The 16,636-nt window shown below is 31.2% G+C and overlaps 1 protein-coding gene and 2 pseudogenes across 11 annotated transcripts; all 3 read right to left on the reverse strand.

Moving 5' to 3' along the window:
- Positions 1-1,548: 1,548 nt before the first annotated feature.
- LOC114184703 (putative inactive glutathione hydrolase 4) lies at positions 1,549-7,731 on the reverse strand. 9 transcript variants are annotated; one of them, XR_014995039.1, is made up of 11 exons: positions 6,988-7,731; positions 6,681-6,762; positions 4,354-4,424; positions 4,166-4,240; positions 3,907-4,018; positions 3,406-3,670; positions 3,135-3,272; positions 2,496-2,588; positions 2,125-2,188; positions 1,984-2,043; positions 1,549-1,766 (listed from the first exon to the last, which is right to left on the reverse strand). XR_014995039.1 is itself a non-coding variant. In XM_085673222.1 (11 exons), the coding sequence occupies exons 4-10, from the start codon at positions 4,382-4,384 to the stop codon at positions 2,162-2,164; spliced, it is 741 nt and encodes a 246-aa protein (XP_085529348.1). In that variant the 5' UTR covers positions 4,385-4,424; positions 6,681-6,762; positions 6,988-7,105; positions 7,228-7,731; the 3' UTR covers positions 1,797-2,043; positions 2,125-2,161. The 9 variants fall into 9 exon arrangements, 6 of the variants coding, with proteins under 6 accessions (XP_085529348.1, XP_085529347.1, XP_085529350.1 ...); XR_014995040.1 differs by having other exon boundaries at positions 1,553-1,766; positions 2,513-2,588; positions 6,988-7,730; XM_085673222.1 differs by lacking the exon at positions 1,549-1,766 and having other exon boundaries at positions 1,797-2,043; positions 6,988-7,105; positions 7,228-7,731.
- Positions 7,732-10,551: 2,820 nt separating this feature from the next.
- On the reverse strand, positions 10,552-15,007 carry LOC114186180 (cyanidin 3-O-galactoside 2''-O-xylosyltransferase FGGT1 pseudogene; annotated as a pseudogene). The gene is made up of 2 exons (XR_014995119.1): positions 14,759-15,007; positions 10,552-12,053 (listed from the first exon to the last, which is right to left on the reverse strand). The product of XR_014995119.1 is annotated as a cyanidin 3-O-galactoside 2''-O-xylosyltransferase FGGT1 pseudogene (transcript).
- LOC114186179 (cyanidin 3-O-galactoside 2''-O-xylosyltransferase FGGT1 pseudogene) lies at positions 12,572-16,097 on the reverse strand (annotated as a pseudogene). The gene has a single exon (XR_014995118.1). The product of XR_014995118.1 is annotated as a cyanidin 3-O-galactoside 2''-O-xylosyltransferase FGGT1 pseudogene (transcript).
- Positions 16,098-16,636: the final 539 nt, after the last annotated feature.

The following is a 16,636-nucleotide window of genomic DNA, read 5'->3' on the forward strand; positions in this document are numbered from 1 at the left end:
ATTTAAAATAAAATATATTTATTGATTAAAATAATAATAAAAAAACAATAGTAATTATAATAGTATTATTAATTACCGATTAAAACTTCGTTTATAATTAAAGAAATTTAAAATTATTAATAAAATAAACTAATTGATAAAATATTTTAGAAATTAATCATGCAATTATTAATTATAAATGTACAAATTTAAAAGATTTCAAAACGTATAGAATAAAAATAATTCACTGATAATTAAAAATTAAAAACAATTAATAGAATTAATTAATCAGCTAATGAAAAGATTTAAAAAATAATCATGATTGATTGTATAAATCAATCCGATGTTTTACATATGAGCACAATTAATTATAAATTTAGTATTAGTATAAAAAATAAAATCTTGTTACATTAATTGCTGTTGTTATATGTTGTGATTTTGTTTTATTAGTTTTATAATTAATAAAATAAGCAAATTAAAAATAATTAATAAAATAAATTAATTGGTAAAAAATCTTTAGAAGTTAATTGTGTAATTATTAATATAAAATATATAATTATACCGTATTTATAAAAATAAAGTAATATTAAAACTAACATTGTAAATGAAAATAGTGAAATGTAATAAATATATTTAATAAATATTGATTAAGATATTTGAGTAATAATTAAAGAAATAATTTAAAATAAAATATATTTATTGATTCAAATAATAATAACAAAAACAATAGTAATTATAATAGTATTATTAATTACCGATTATAACTTCGTTGATGATTAAAGAAATTTGAAATTATTAATAAAATAAACTAATGGATAATAACTTTTTAGAAATTAATCATGCAATTATTAATTATAAATGTATAAATTTAAAAGATTTCAAAACGTATGGAATAAAAAAAATTCACTCATAATTAAAAATTAAAAACAATTAATAGAATTAATTAGTCCGTTAATGAAAAGATTTAAAAAATAATCATGATTGATTGTATAAATCAATTTGATTTTATAAATCAATCTATGTTTTACATATGAGCACAATTAATTACTAAATTTAGTATTAGTATAAATAATAAAATCCTGTTACACTGTCGTTATTATATGTTATGATTTGGTTTTATTAGTTTTATAATTAATAAAATAAGCAAATTAAAAATAATTAATAAAATAAATTAATTGATAAATCTTTTTTAGAAATTAATTGTGTAATTGTTAATATAAAATATACAAATTTAAAAGATTTCGAAACATATACAATAAAGGAAAAAATCACTAATAATTAAAAAATTAAAAATAATTAATAGAATTAATTGATTAATTAATAACAAAAATTTAGAAATAAATCGTATAAATCAATTATAAGTTATAATCAATAATTAATATAATCAATAATAATGTTTAATCAAGATTACGTAAAAATGTTTAATCATAAAGTAGATATTACGTGTAATATCTATATTAAGTCGTAAGAATTGTACATCCGAGGAAAAAAAAATATTACAAAGAAGTCAATTGGATGATATAACTTTTTTATAATTCCAACTTTTATTGCTTTTATATAAAATGTTATTAAAAGTATTTCAAACCACTTAGAACTCTCGTACTTTTAGGTTACAATATGAAAGCAAATGAAAAAAAAGTAACATTCATAAAGAGTAAACTGTTTCTTGAGACAAACATTTGCAACCATGACGTAGAAACTAACTGATCTTGCTTTGGAATTGTATCAATCAACTTTCAAGAGGTTCTCTGAAAAAATACTGTTTGTGAAAACCATTCTCCGGTAATCTGCCAGGTATATTTCATTCACAGTTCCAATTAAAATATACAAAATCTCCAGAACTTAAGTTAAGAAAAATCCAACAATGTTTGTCTAGAAATACAGCAATCAAAGAGCAAATCAAATGAAAAAAACTGGGGATCAAAACAATAAAAGTTGGTTGGGTAAATCATTACAAGTTTATAACAGATACAACGTTGGTAGCTTAAAAATAGTTTTCCAAACCTTTCTTATCATTCCATAGTGTTGCAGCATAGTGGTTCAGAGGACTCTTCAAGTTAGGCTCTGTCATTAGAAAGTAAATTGCTGAGACAAGCATGAAAAGTTGAATGCAAAGCTCAAAAGATATCAATATCAAGATCAAACCTTCCAATAAACTTTGAATAGACAGAAGAATAATGCTCTAATCATAAGCTGAAGACCACTTGTCCTGTAGAAACACACAAGTAGGACAATTATTAGCCCAAACATAATGTGTGATGGATGGAATACTTGGTGCAAATTGATGCAATGAAAATCAAGATTTCATCTATAAATATACTTGGCAATTCATATTAATGGTAGAGCAAAACCCAATTAAACACAAATAATGAATACATGAAGGATGTCCGAACAAATATTGCCAAGCTGGTTAACGTTTGGATGAAAACACATTGTCTCAAACTTCACTTGTGGGGCTTAAAAGGGTAGTCCAGGGGGGAAAACATAAAGAGAGTTTATAAGATAAACCCTCATACAAAGTTTCTTTTTCCACCTTTAATTGTACCAATCCATGTAAAAATACTGTCACCATTAGGGAAAGCCGATACTCCAAGATCTCCTCCACTCATCTGCAGGAAAAGTCATTTTCAGCATTTCATAGTGTTAGTGGCTGTGACAGAAAAATAACAAATTCTAATAATTGGAAAAGGAAAGCATATGTTACACCTATGTTTCTTATATATCAGTTGATATTCCAACAGAGATAATTTACACAATTTACCACCCTAATATAGATGTTGATTTAAAACAGTACATGAATAAATAAACACATGCTTCGCAGAGTAAAACTTTTCAATTCTTCAAAATAAACCGCCATACTTTCTTTGATTCATAAAATAAAATTGTTCCATTAAACCATCAACTGGACCAAAAATAGAACAAAAACGGTCATGGTTTTCTAAATGATTCTTGCGAATTCAACTTTCTATATCAACATTTATTCTACAATCATGAAATGGTCCATAGCAATAGTATCAACAATAATCATATTTTTTCAACTTTCTATATCAACATTTATTCTACTGTTGTTTTATAGAGAAGTAGTTTATATCAGTTTGTGCAAACCACAACTTATCAATTAGAGTCAGGGAAAAGAATTTAAAAGTTTAAAATACCTGATGATAGACCCTTGAAGCCATTACAGAAGAAAAAGGATATAGTTCTTCTCCGAAGTGATTTAAAAGAACCTCTGAAGTTCCACCAATAATGAAAGCACCTCCACTTGCACCTACTACAACTTTTAGCTTCCCATTCTACATGGAGATAGTAAGAAATCATTGCAAGAGAACAATGAGTACCTTAACTAATAATAATGAAACATTTCAAAACCACATAGATGATAATGTGGAAAAAGATAGCCAAATTTAAGAGTCAAGGATTTGATACCTTAAGGGCAATAGTTGGTGTCATGGATGATAGTGGCCGCTTTCCTGACACAATGAAATTGGCAGGAGCTAGCGGTGGAACATCCTTAGAAACATTTCTAGGCATGGAAAAATCATCCATCTCATTATTCAGTACTATTTCAGTACTTGGTGAAAGGATCTTTGAACCAAAATATGCATTTACAATAGTAGTCATGGAAATGACATTTCTCTCAAGATCTATTACACATAAATGACTTGTACCATGATCATGAATTTGATTCCACCTGCCAAGACAGTTAAGCAAAACTTAGAATTTTGTATCGCCACAAATAAATTTAGTTAGAATATTAATTTAGACCTTGTTTATTTGAATCTATATATATTCATTTTAGTGACCACACATACAAGCATTTCCAACCTCCTTTTCACATAGTGGAACCAAATAATATGACAACAATCATCGTTCCACATCATATTTTCAATGGAATGTTTCACATCCTAAAAAACTAAAATCACTTACATGATCCAAGAAAACAAAATATGTATTGAGCTTACAACTCTAATCCATGCCACAAGTCTTATTGCCTCATCCACCGCACACTCGGATGACACCAAATATATAATATTGAAACCTATAATAAAAAAAGACATACAAATTGATAAGGAGAAAACATAACTACTGAGTGATTGATGAATTACAAACACTGAAAACATAACTATAACACAATAAATCATCATTATTTCCAGTCAAAATTCCATATTGTTTATAAAGCATATACCTTTGACCAGCTGTATGGATTGAGATGTAGTAGGGAAGAACTCCTTTGTCTTTGCTGCCACAAAATTAAAAGGGCCTGAAACACATTATCATTTGTCACATGACCCAGTAAACATCGGAACAGATTGGTTCAGAGAACAAAAATATTAAAATAAAACTAAAAAAATGGAGAAATAATAAAAGTTAAACCTTTTTTTGTCTTTTTGCATGAGAACTTCATCTTGATCTTCAAAAACCTTCCATCTTCTCTTCAAAAATCACTGTCAACATCCAATTTCGTCTGGGTAAGAAATAAAAAAATTTCCTTTAAAATAATTAGGAGAAGGGAAAAATAGGAAAAAGTTTGATTTGTATATAGATATATTCCTACTTTTACTTTCATCCCATTTTTAATTTTTATTTAATTTTATCTTGCTTTATTTTATTTTATTTAATTGTATTTAATTTTATCCTTTTTATTTTATTTTATTTTATCTTTAAACTTTTAATTTAAATTTTAATATTTTTTTTACTTTTCTTATTTTATTTTGTTTTATTCTTTTTGAAAAATATAAAAAAAAGTGAAAATAATAAAAATGAGAAAAAGTAAAATGAAAGTCAATGGTGCGCCTTCTCTACACTTTTGAGACTTGGCATGAGAAAGGAAATGGTGGGGAAGTGTATCACTGCGTGGCAGCGCCGGTGGAATGGCAGAAGCCAACCTGCATCTCACTTTTGGCCCTTTTCTAAAAACCAGCACAGAATATGAGCAAAAGAGGAAACTGGCATGGTAAGAACAACGGTTAAACCATTTGAAAAAAGGGGGACTCTGGCATAAGGGGCAGCTCACTCGCAGGGGGAGGGGATACGATTTCAAAAATACAGTTCATATAGGGCGGAAAAAAACATTTTCAAAAGGAGGAAGGGAACCGGTTTCTGCAGAAGAAAGGGAGAGTGGGGCAACGAAAAAAAGAGAGTTGGGGGAGATCGCAGAGGTTTGGAAGAACAAGACAAAGCCACAGGGCTGCACGAGTGAAGGAGCATCAAGAGGTAAGTATCGCTGCCATGGAAATGATCTGAAAATGTATGTGACTTGTTGTGCATGGTTAAATGACCGAATATGATGTTCTGTTGTGCTCTTTTGCTTGTTGATTCATACGCCTGTGTTGTGAAGTTGGGGTTTCCATTTACACTGTGTTTATGCCATCTAAATAAAAACAAAAAGTCCAACTACAACGACTAACATCAATGTCACGTAATGCACTCCATCCTCCTTCACCATTCTATTCTCCTCTCCTCCGCCTGTACATACATAACATGACCAGCTTTATCTTCTAACCTTCCACAAACACTTCCCAACCGAACCCCATAGCCACAAATTACCTCCGTTTATCCCTGCCGTCTCCATTCCCCAAAGGCAGCCAAATACACACAAACACCAATCCTTCCCGTTATTACCACCTTCCCGCCGCACTCATAGAATCACCACCTCAAATTCATATCACCACCATTTCAACCTGCAAATAAAACATACGAGCGAATAACCAGAGTCACATACATTCGTAAACCACTCATTGTTTCTGTTACAACCCCCACCCCTGCAATCCAATACCTGACCCCCATTCCAGTCTCATTTTCTCCAATCAGCCATATCCAATCAGAACAAAGAAGAGAGAAGATCGCCAGCGGCGCTGCCGCCGGCGAGTCGGAGCTTTAACGACAGCGACTCTAGTTTCGCTCACCAACATTATCGCCGTGGGCCTCTGTTCGGCCTCGTAGATTAGAGGACGCACCCCTTGTTCGCACCAGCGGCGCCGGCGATCCCCTCGACGGTGGCAGCGAGGTGGTGCGACGCGAAACAACTGCGGTGGCTGTCATGGCGGTGACGAGCCGCAGAGTCCTCGCGTGCCTCTCTTTCGTGCGGAAGAGGATGAGGGCGAAGGGGGCGCTGGCGTGGACGTCAGCGGCGGCTGGAACCGCTGACGGCGGTCTCCGGCAGGCGAGTCCTCGAGGCCATGAAGGGGATGAGTGTTGCCCCTGTCTCGCGCGCGTTGTAGAAGAAAGAAGAAGGAGATGTTTTTCAAATTTCAAAAAATATAAAAATATCAATTTTTTTTCAAACAAATACTTTTTTTAAAGAACTACGTAACCCTGATTTCTCATCTTTAATGAGAATACGTAGGACCAAGGTCAATCCTTGTCGGGCCCAAAAATCAAAAAAATATTTTAGTTTCTTTTAGTATTATTTGTCTCATTATTTTTGGGGAAAATTAATATTTCGAAAACCACATCAACTTTGCACTTTTAATTAAAGGTACCGCCTTTGGGCGGGCGATGTAGGGTGCTAACATCTTCCCTACGCGTAACCGACTCCCGGATCCAAAAATCTGATTTTTCGCAGACTTGTCTTATTTTTATGGTTTTCCATAGTTTTCTAAAAATAACTGTGGTGGCGACTCCCAATCTTTTTTTAAACTCATTTTCTTTTTTAGTTCACCTCCCGTCGCGATCCCGGTTGCGACAACCACAAAACTTACCCAACTCGTCAACCATAACCACGAATAATCCAAAAGAAACGTCACTGGGGTGAAGACGAAGTGAGTGGGAAAGGCGAAAATACTGCAAAAACAAATAAAAAAAGTTGTGAAACGTTCATCAAAGCAAACGACAAGTTCGACAAAAGCGAAATGATAGTGAAAATAACGAAAAATGAAAACTTTGGAACCCAGAAGACAAAATTGGAAACTTGCTGATGCAACTTCCATGGTAGCCACCACGTCCCAGTTTCAACTTTACTCAAACTGATATTTACATATATTTGTTTTTTTTGTTTAAAGAGCTTACCTTCTTAATATAAAGGTCATTACTTGAAGAACCAATATGCTTAAAGGCACAAACTTTCCCTGAATCATTGTAAAAGAAGTTTCTGTCTGATCCATTAACCACGTTGCCATCAATGATGCTGCAAAAAAATACCCTTTGATGAAGGACACCAGCAGAGACGAAACAAAAACGGATTTCGGTTAAAAAAATAGAAGAATAACCTTTTATGAAGAAGGAAAACTCAAGCTAAACTATACCTACCGTTCAATCCGACATGAACTGTTTAAGAAGCAGAAAAAACCCTTAGATCAAGATGAAGAAGGAAAGTTCAGAGAAGAAGTAGAAAACTATTTAATGAAGATCGAGAATGAGAACTCAAAAACAAAGTTGAGTTATTATTCCATCAACAGAAAAGTAGATGAAGAAGAACCTAGCAGAAACCAATAAAAATATCTTATCTCAACAGATGAAGAGCAAGCAAATAAATTTTCTTCCTTCCACGATTTGGCATAAAAGAGATCTGAAGCACAATATTAAAACTATTTCAGAAATTGGCTCCAAGAATGAATAATAAAAATCCGCAATCGAAATTGACTCATTCATCTACAGTATTCCCGCTCTTCAGTTACAGATTTTGAAGGGATTTCAATTTTAAAATAGAAGGCAGAGACGTGAATGAATTTCAAAATGGATCAAAATGGGTCAAAATGAGAAGCAGAAACGTGAATTTCAAACCAAGCCTCTGCGTCGAAATGAAAGGTGGTCAAATCAGTTTCAGAAGCATTTAAAAGTTGGCGAAATTACCAAATATCCAAACACAAATTCACTACGGAGCAGAAAACAGGGATAAAACAGTAATAACGTTTTCAGCTACTTAAACCATTCCAATAGGGTATCAAAATGACGAAAAAACATATTTATTGGACACGTGTCAGATAATTAGATAGGGGTGTTATGGTAATATCCCCAGTAGTTTGTTTTCTTAGTTTTTAAGTAGATGTTTATATGTCAACTTAGTAGCGTAGTACATGTCAAAGTCAATATTCTATATTCAATTTAGTCCCAATTTTGTTTAAAATTAACCAATTTTGTTCTGTGACCAAATTTAATTTTTATATCAAAGTTATAATGATGTGAATTTTAATATATAATATAAAAATATTTAATAAAAATGTGAATTTTAATATAAAAATTATATTTGGTTTCAATTTGGAGAGAGACCAATTTGATTCATGTTAACAAGAATTAGGACTAAATTGAACAAAAATAATAAATATAGGAATCAAATTGAATATAAAACATTAACTTTGACACTTGGCACGTTGTTGGGTTGACACGTGAACATTTAAAAAAATTTAATAAAAATTCAAAGAAATTCAAAAATATTCAAAAAAATTTAAAAAACCACAAAGTGACACGTGGCAGTCACTGTTCATGACCATTAATAATTTAAACCGTGTTAGCAAAAGATGACCAAATTGAACAAAATTGACAAAAATTAAAACTTATTTGAATACAAAATCAAAATTAGAACTTATTTAACAAAACTTGAAGAGAATTAGGAAAAAAAATATTTTAACCTAAAAATAAATAACAAAATCACAATGGTTGTCAAAAAACAACCAAAGAATAATCCCTATATATAAATTTTTATAACACACAAAAAAATATTCTCAATCTTTTTAATGTAACACTTAAAAAAATAAATAAAACGGTAATTTTAAAAAAGTCTACTTTCATATCTGGTCAACCTATTAACTTTATCACAGCGAGAATTGAAAATTGAAAATTTGTTCATGACAGACTTGTCATGTGAATAGTTGTAGACAAGAGTGTATTAAAATTGATAGAAATAATGACTAAAGTGTAAATGACCAAAAGAAATCAAAGGTGGTAGGACCTATGTTTTACCAATGAAGTTTGGACAAACATGCTTTCGCATCCAACACGCATATAAAGTTATCTTCCCGAGAAAACCATCAATTGAAGTAAGAATAGTAAGTAAACACTTACAATAATTTATGTTGTGTTCACTCGGAGGAGAGTGATCGAGAGAAAAGTGAGTGGATGAGAGAAAGTGAGTGGATGAGTTTGAGTTGATTTAAGAGTGAAATTTGTGTTATTTTTTTTAAGAGATTTAGACGTGATGGTGAGTAAATTTAGAAGTAAACTTTGTGAAAGTTTGGGAAAGATTTTATTGATGTGATAGATTAAAAAATATGTTTTATTAGAAGTAATAATCAAATTACCATTTAGCCCTTAGTTAAATTAGTGTTGTAAATTAATTTGTTAATTTTTTTAAACACATCAAACGAAGCAGCCATGGCGGAAGGGGGGAAGATCGGATATGAAAAGGACACAAAACAAGCCGTATCCGATCCCATAAAAGGTATCCGATCCACACCACACTCGTATCCAATCCACAGCCAAACGTATCTGATCCAATCCAAGCTGTCTGGATTTGATCCACTCACGTATCCGATCCAAACTCCCTGGATTCGATCCACTCACTCACTATCCGATCCAAGCTGCTTGTATTCGATCCACTCACTCATGTATCCGATCCAGCACAATAGGATCCAATCTTTCACTGAACGCCTTACAATCTTTCAATTCGTGAAGTGTGCACCGGGTGTTGTGTAGTCCAGTGGAAGAGATGATGAACCTCGTGATGCCCTTGAAAATAGGGGAAAATAAAGCATGAGTGATATAGCCTTCAGGTGTTTGTTGAACAAGTGATACCGAGTAAATATAAGGCTACATTTTTTTTTTTTTTCATTTGGACACATATTTTAAAGACAACGTTTATAAAGAATATATAAATAGGTAACGTTTCATAAAGTCTTTGATAATTTTTAAATCATATTTGTAAAAAGTGTTTTTTTATAATTTTTAAGTCATATTTGTAAAAATGTATTGGTCATTGATATTTTTTAAATTACACTTATACAGTTTTTATCTTTTATATGTTTAGAAAATATTTTTTTATGTATTGATAATTTCAGTGTTGCCTAAAACAAAAGATGGTATAATGGAAGAACATTTCTCTTATAATGTTTTTCAATTTATATTCTTCATTTATTTATTTTAGGCACTTTACCACTTTGATTTCTTTTTTTTTTTTAAGTAATATAATTATTTCTTGTTGACATTTAATTTTTAAAAATTTAACATGTAGACCTACGGCACATATGTTCTAATAAATGTCACACTAAAAACTTTTACATAAAAAATTATTCAATAAACCACATGAGTCAATATTAGATTAAAATAATCTAACATTTTTACATTAAACGTCATTTTAACTTAAAAAATGTAATTAACAATATAGATATATAAAATTATTTATAAAGTCTATTATATTAACAAAAATAAATTATCAAAATACAAAGTTGTTAAAAATCTTAAACCTATGTAACACAAAGAATAAAGTAATAATTAAGAAAATACAAAGTTGTTAAAAATCTTAAACCTGATGTAACACAAAGAATAAAGTAATAATTAAGAAATTGAAGAGTAGTTCAACATCGATGGTAATTTATAAGGTAAGACAAATTTTTTACGGAGATATCTCTTGAACAGGAATTAAAGAAATCTCTCAAGCATTAATCCTTCCTCGTACTAACATTATGGAACAATCTTTTAAAACTTGAAAATCATTTGAGTAAGTCTTGAAGTTTTTGACAAAAGCCATCAACACAAATTGACTCTAAATCTTGACTTACTAAGAAATTCTTTAACTTTGCATGATTTGTTCTAACTTCTCTACCAATCTCATTCTTCTCATCCATCGCAATCTTCACTGCTTTGCACACACTTTCCTTAGTAAACAAACCATCTTCTTCACCTTTCTCCACTTCAACCCCAACTCTCAAGTTGCTACCCATCATCCTAGCGTTAATGATATGGTCACCATCAAGTTGTGGCAGTAACACCATTTGACACTTATTTACTAATGCCTCAGTCAACGAACCTGAACCACAGTGTGTTATGAAACAACCCACTGATGGGTGTTGCAAAATCAACTGTTGTTGTATCCATCCATTATGAACAATCCCTCTCCCTTCAACCCTTTCCTTAAACCCTTCTGGCAATGCAGCTTCAATTGTCTCAAATCCAATAGGAACTTTTAAAACTACCAAAAATGGAAGTCCTATAAGTTCAAGACCCAACAACAATTCTTTGAATTGATCATGTGGTAGTTTCCATTCACTTCCAAGTGCACAGAAAATCACAGAATCATCTTTGAACCTTCCAAGCCATGCACTCCATTTTTCCTCTAAAACAGTGTTGGGTGACTCAGGTATGATAGGACCTGAAAGGAGAACAGACTTCCCATACTGCTCTGCAAGGTATTCAACATAAGGGCCCTCAATTTCTCTACAACCTTTGAACCCAATTGCATCTGATAACATTAAACCAGTGTTGAGACGGTCATAGAAGAGAACACCACTACCAAACTCCCAATTCCTTTTAGAAGCAAGGAAATTGGCTTCATGTGCATGAAGCTTGATAGATGACACTGGATACCCAGGAGGGGTTGCATAAGATCTCTTGCAGTCATGTTTTGGCGCATCCTTGATGGGGATCTTACATAAGATACTGTTGCTGGGCCAATAATCCAGTATTGAAAAGATTTGATCCCCATGGGACGAGTCAAGTTTGGTAGCCAATGTGTGAAATCAAAGAAAACAATTTGCGGTTTTAGCTGATTGAGGAGAAGCTCTATATCCCTCTCTGTGTGATCCATAGCTGTCATGATAAGTGGAGCTAAGGAGAAAGACACATCGGAAGTGGTTTCTGCACCATGAGGAAGGCCTTCAACATGAGGAACATTGATAGGGTAAAAGGTGATGAGATGTGGGAAGAGGTTGAATTGCTCTAACTTGGATTGGGTTCTTCTAGGGATGAAGAAGGAGATTTTATGTCCTCTTTTTGCTAATTTGTTGGAGAGGTGGAGATAAGGTGTTAAATGTCCCATGGCAAACCATGGAAACATTCCTATGTGCAATGAAGATGCATCCATTTTTTTCTGTCTGCAATTTGAAGCTTCCCGGCTGCATATTCAAATTTATAAAGCCAGCTTCCTGAGTCATTAATTTATTAGCACGTTTCAATAATTGATAAACATGTAAACTTAAAATATGAAACTTTTATATTAACACTAGTTAGAACCTTATGAGAAATAATGGTGGTTAGCTACATATACTACGTTTTCTACAAGTATTTTAGAAATATCCTTTTATCTGTATTTTATAACAAAATTGTTTGACAAAAAAATAATTTGACAAACTTGAGAAAAAGTTTGTTTTTACAGATTAAAATACTGTAGTTTTAATTTTTATTTTTAAAACTTTTCATTTCGGTTCGAAAAAAGACAAAACGTTGGGTTTGTTAAATTATAAAATGATAAAAGAGAAAGTATACAGCATAAAATCCAATCAATCCACGTGTGTATTAAAGTAATGATTCTAGCCCATTAAAAATTTATACCATCATTCTACAATTCTTTTTATTAATTTTTTATTTAATAATTTAATATTTTATAAAGAACTTAATTTTATATTTTATTATTATTATTTAAAGATGATAAATGGTTGTAATATGAAAAGTGGGTTGTGAAAATAGTTTTTTCCGCTTATAAATATAGAAACGTTTGATTTATCATTTATTAGCTGGAAGAAAGTTGCCCTGAGTTGTGATCCTTACTTTATTTATATGTTTCATCAAATTAGGTCGAAAGTATTAAATTGGAGCATGTATTATTATAATCCCAATGCGTGTTCACCTACTTGATTCCTCCCAGCTACACAACAGTTACAAATTTGTCGTGTTATTCTGACTTGCATTTAGTTGACCAAATCATTATAATTAATCAAAAATCTGATTATATAATAATATGTAGTAAAATATTTTTTTTAATTTATAAAAATATATGAGTATTGTTAATAAAATTGATGACAAGGTAAAGAAAAATAAAAATATATGGGACACAAATTTTCAAAGTAAAAAGTTCAATTATATCAATAAAGATGAAAAAGGAGTTCCTGAACAAAATGTGTAAACAATATATTAATCAAAACAAAACAAACAATATATAATACTTTAAAAAATGAAAAAATTGTCATTAAGTCCATATAACTTTTTTTTTTCTTTGAACATCCGATAATTGAAAAGAATTTTTACCCATAAAATAAACACAATCTTATAAGTAATTGAGGAAGGATAGATGTACTTTCTTTGGACTTTCTTTAGAGGCATTTTATTCTCGTAGTAAATGTAACACTCAATTTAGTCAAATTTATTAATTTAAAGCATTATACAATTGATAAAGAAAACATCAATTAACATATAAGTATATAAAATACATTTATAAATAAGAGAAATAATTTTTAACAAGATTTATCTTTTACATTTTTTTTTGACAGTTTTAACGTCCGCTAAATGTGTTATTTGAGATTTGCTCTTTTCTAGGAAAAATTTAATAGATTATCAGCGAAATTTACTAACCTCTGAAAGTCATACTTACCTACAATTTTAAAACTCCTAGTATTTTACATGTGGTTTTGTAACCCCTTATTATTTATCAACGGTTCTAGAACCCCTATTATTTGTTGGCGATTCTAGAACACCTATTATTTCTCGACGATTTTAAAAATCCTAGTACTTTACAGAAGTTTTAAAAATCTCTGCTACTTTCCAGAGGTTTTAAACCCCTCATATTGTGTGTCAATTTTGAAAAGTTCTTTTATGTTTTTACCCCTACAATGTAATTTATTATTTATTGATGTTTTTATTTGGTGTTTCAAACCCTCTTAATTTTATTTGTTGTATTTTTTTAATGCACATAATTCCTAAAACATATGAAAAATAATAGAAAGTAAAAATTCTAAAATTTTGATATTTATTTATAACTTGATTGAAATTCATAAAAAGAATAGGGAATATTGTCTATAAGTTCAAGATAAACAATAAAGTTTAAATGTTCCAACTAGTGAAATATTATAATATCTTTGTTTTTATAGTTAAAAAGTCAAACATAATAAAAGTCTAATAACATTCTTCAATTATCAATATTGATCTGAATCATTTGTTTCTTTATCATGAACACTCCCTTAATCACATATCTAACATATACAAAATAATCATAATTAGAAACATTCTTTATCATGTAAAATATATATTAATATACTAAATATTTAAATATTATTGGTGACAGATGAAACATGTGAAAGTTCAAGTGTGATGATAATCATTAGTATTGTAAAATTTATCTGCAGCCAATCCATTCCCTTTCATACCTCTCCTCTGCTTACCTCATAGCCACACTTTTTTCCCTATAATCCCATGTGTGTTCACCTACTTGATTCCTCCTAGCTACACATTAGTGACATGCATTCAAGATCCAGATTTTAACTTTTTTTTTTATTTTAAATATTTTTCGTGTTATTGTGACTTGCATTTAGTAGACCAAACCATTATATTTAATCAACAATATGATTTTATATATATATATATATATATATATATATATATATATATATATATATATACTACAAACATATTTATTTTTAACTAGAATTATTTTTGGTGTTTCTGCGGTTTTAACCCTACTAATGATTTTATCTGGAGTTCTCTCTTGTAAAAGTCAATGTATCTAAAAGATTATCGAAAGTTTTCAGCAACTGGAACTAGCGCATCTTACCAACAGTTTGAGTAAAAATTATTTGAGTAGATCATGAAGCTTCCGACAAAAGTCATCTACACAAGTTGACTCTAAATCACGACTTACCCAGAAATTCCTCAATTTTGCATGATTTGCTCTAACTTCTTTGCCAACATCATTCTCTTCATCCATCACAATCTTCACAGCTATGCTCACACTCTCCTTTGTGAATAAACCATCTTCTTCACCTTTCTCCACTTCAACCCCAACCTTCAAGTTTCTACCCATCATCCTTGCATTAATGACATGGTCACCACCAAGTTGTGGTAGTAACACCATTTGACACTTATTTACTAATGCCTCAGTTAATGAACCAGCACCACAGTGTGTTATGAAACAACCCACTGATGGGTGTTGCAAAATCAATTGTTGTTGTATCCATCCACTGTCAACAATCCCTCTCCCTTCAACCCTTTCTTTAAACCCTTCTGGCAATGCAGCTTCAATTGTCTCAAACCCAATAGGAACTTTTACAACAGCCAAAAATGGAAGTCCTGTAAGTTCAAGACCCAATACTAATTCAAGGAACTGATCATGTGGTAATTTCCATTCGCTCCCAAGTGCACAAAAAACCACAGAACCATCCTCGAACCTTCCAAGCCACGCACTCCATTTTTCCTCTAAAACAGTGTTGGGTGGCTCAGGTATGATAGGTCCTGAAAGGAGAACAGACTTCCCAAACTGCTTTGCAAGGTAGTCAACATAAGGGCCCTCAATTTCTCTACAACCTTTGAACCCAATTGCATCTGATAAGATTAAACCAGTGTTGAGGCGGTCATAGAAGAGAACACCGCTACCAAACTCCCAATTCCCTATAGAAGCAAGGAACTTGGCTTCATGGGCATGAAGCTTGATGGATGACACAGGGTACCCAAAAGGGGGTTGCATGAGATCTCTTTCAGTCATGTTTTGACTCATTCTTGGTGGGGATCTAACGTAAGAAACTGTTGCTGGACCAACAATCGAGTATTGAAAAGATTTGATCCCCATGGGACGAGTCAAGTTTGGTAGCCAATGTGTGAAGTCAAAGAAAACAATTTGCGGTTTTAGTTGATTGAGGAGAAGCTCTATATCCTTCTCAGTGCGGTCCATAGCTGTCATGATAAGTGGAGCTAAGGAGAAAGACACATCGGAAGTAGTTTCTGCACCATGAGGAAGACCTTCAACATGAGGAACATTGATAGGGTAAAAGGTGATGAGATGTGGGAAGAGGTTGAATTGTTCTAACTTGGATTGGGTTCTTCTAGGGATGAAGAAGGAGATTTTGTGTCCTCTTTTTGCTAATTTGTTGGAGAGGTGGAGATAAGGTGTTAAATGTCCCATGGCAAACCATGGAAACATTGCTATGTGCAAAGAAGATGCCTCCATTTTTCTCTGAGCTTTCCTGCTTCATATTCAAATATATAAACCCGAATCCTTAATTTATTAGCATGATTTCAATAATTGAAAATCATGAAAACTTAAAATATCAAACTTTTAATTATGGTGAAAAAAGCGTGTATGTATATAATACATAAAAGGCAATCCACGTTGATAATATATTATTGTGAAAAACATTAATATGTATTGGTTGTTTGTTTTTTAGTGAAAGAAGTCTTTTCTCATTGTCCAATCCATACCTACCAAGCAGAGTGATGTACAGGAGTGTTAAAAGTTGAGAGATTTGAAAGATTAAATGAAAATTAATTAAAGTGAATTTAAAAAAAACTATTACTTCACTGGTGAAGATAAGTTATGAATTGAAATTGAAGAATCTAAACAAATAATCATTATATTTAAATATAACATTATATATTTAAGATTAATTAACCATTGATAAACATACCTAATATATTTCTGAAAATTATTTTTAGTTTGATTTTATTTCACTTCTTGAAAAGATTTCAACATATTTTTATGTATTTAAAAAATTATTATAAAAAATTCAACATTTTAAAATAAAAA

The sequence above is a fragment of the Vigna unguiculata genome, chromosome 5, assembly GCF_037176805.1.
Source record: "Vigna unguiculata cultivar grain cowpea cultivar isolate G323 ecotype 2 chromosome 5, ASM3717680v1, whole genome shotgun sequence".
NCBI lineage: Eukaryota > Viridiplantae > Streptophyta > Magnoliopsida > Fabales > Fabaceae > Vigna > Vigna unguiculata.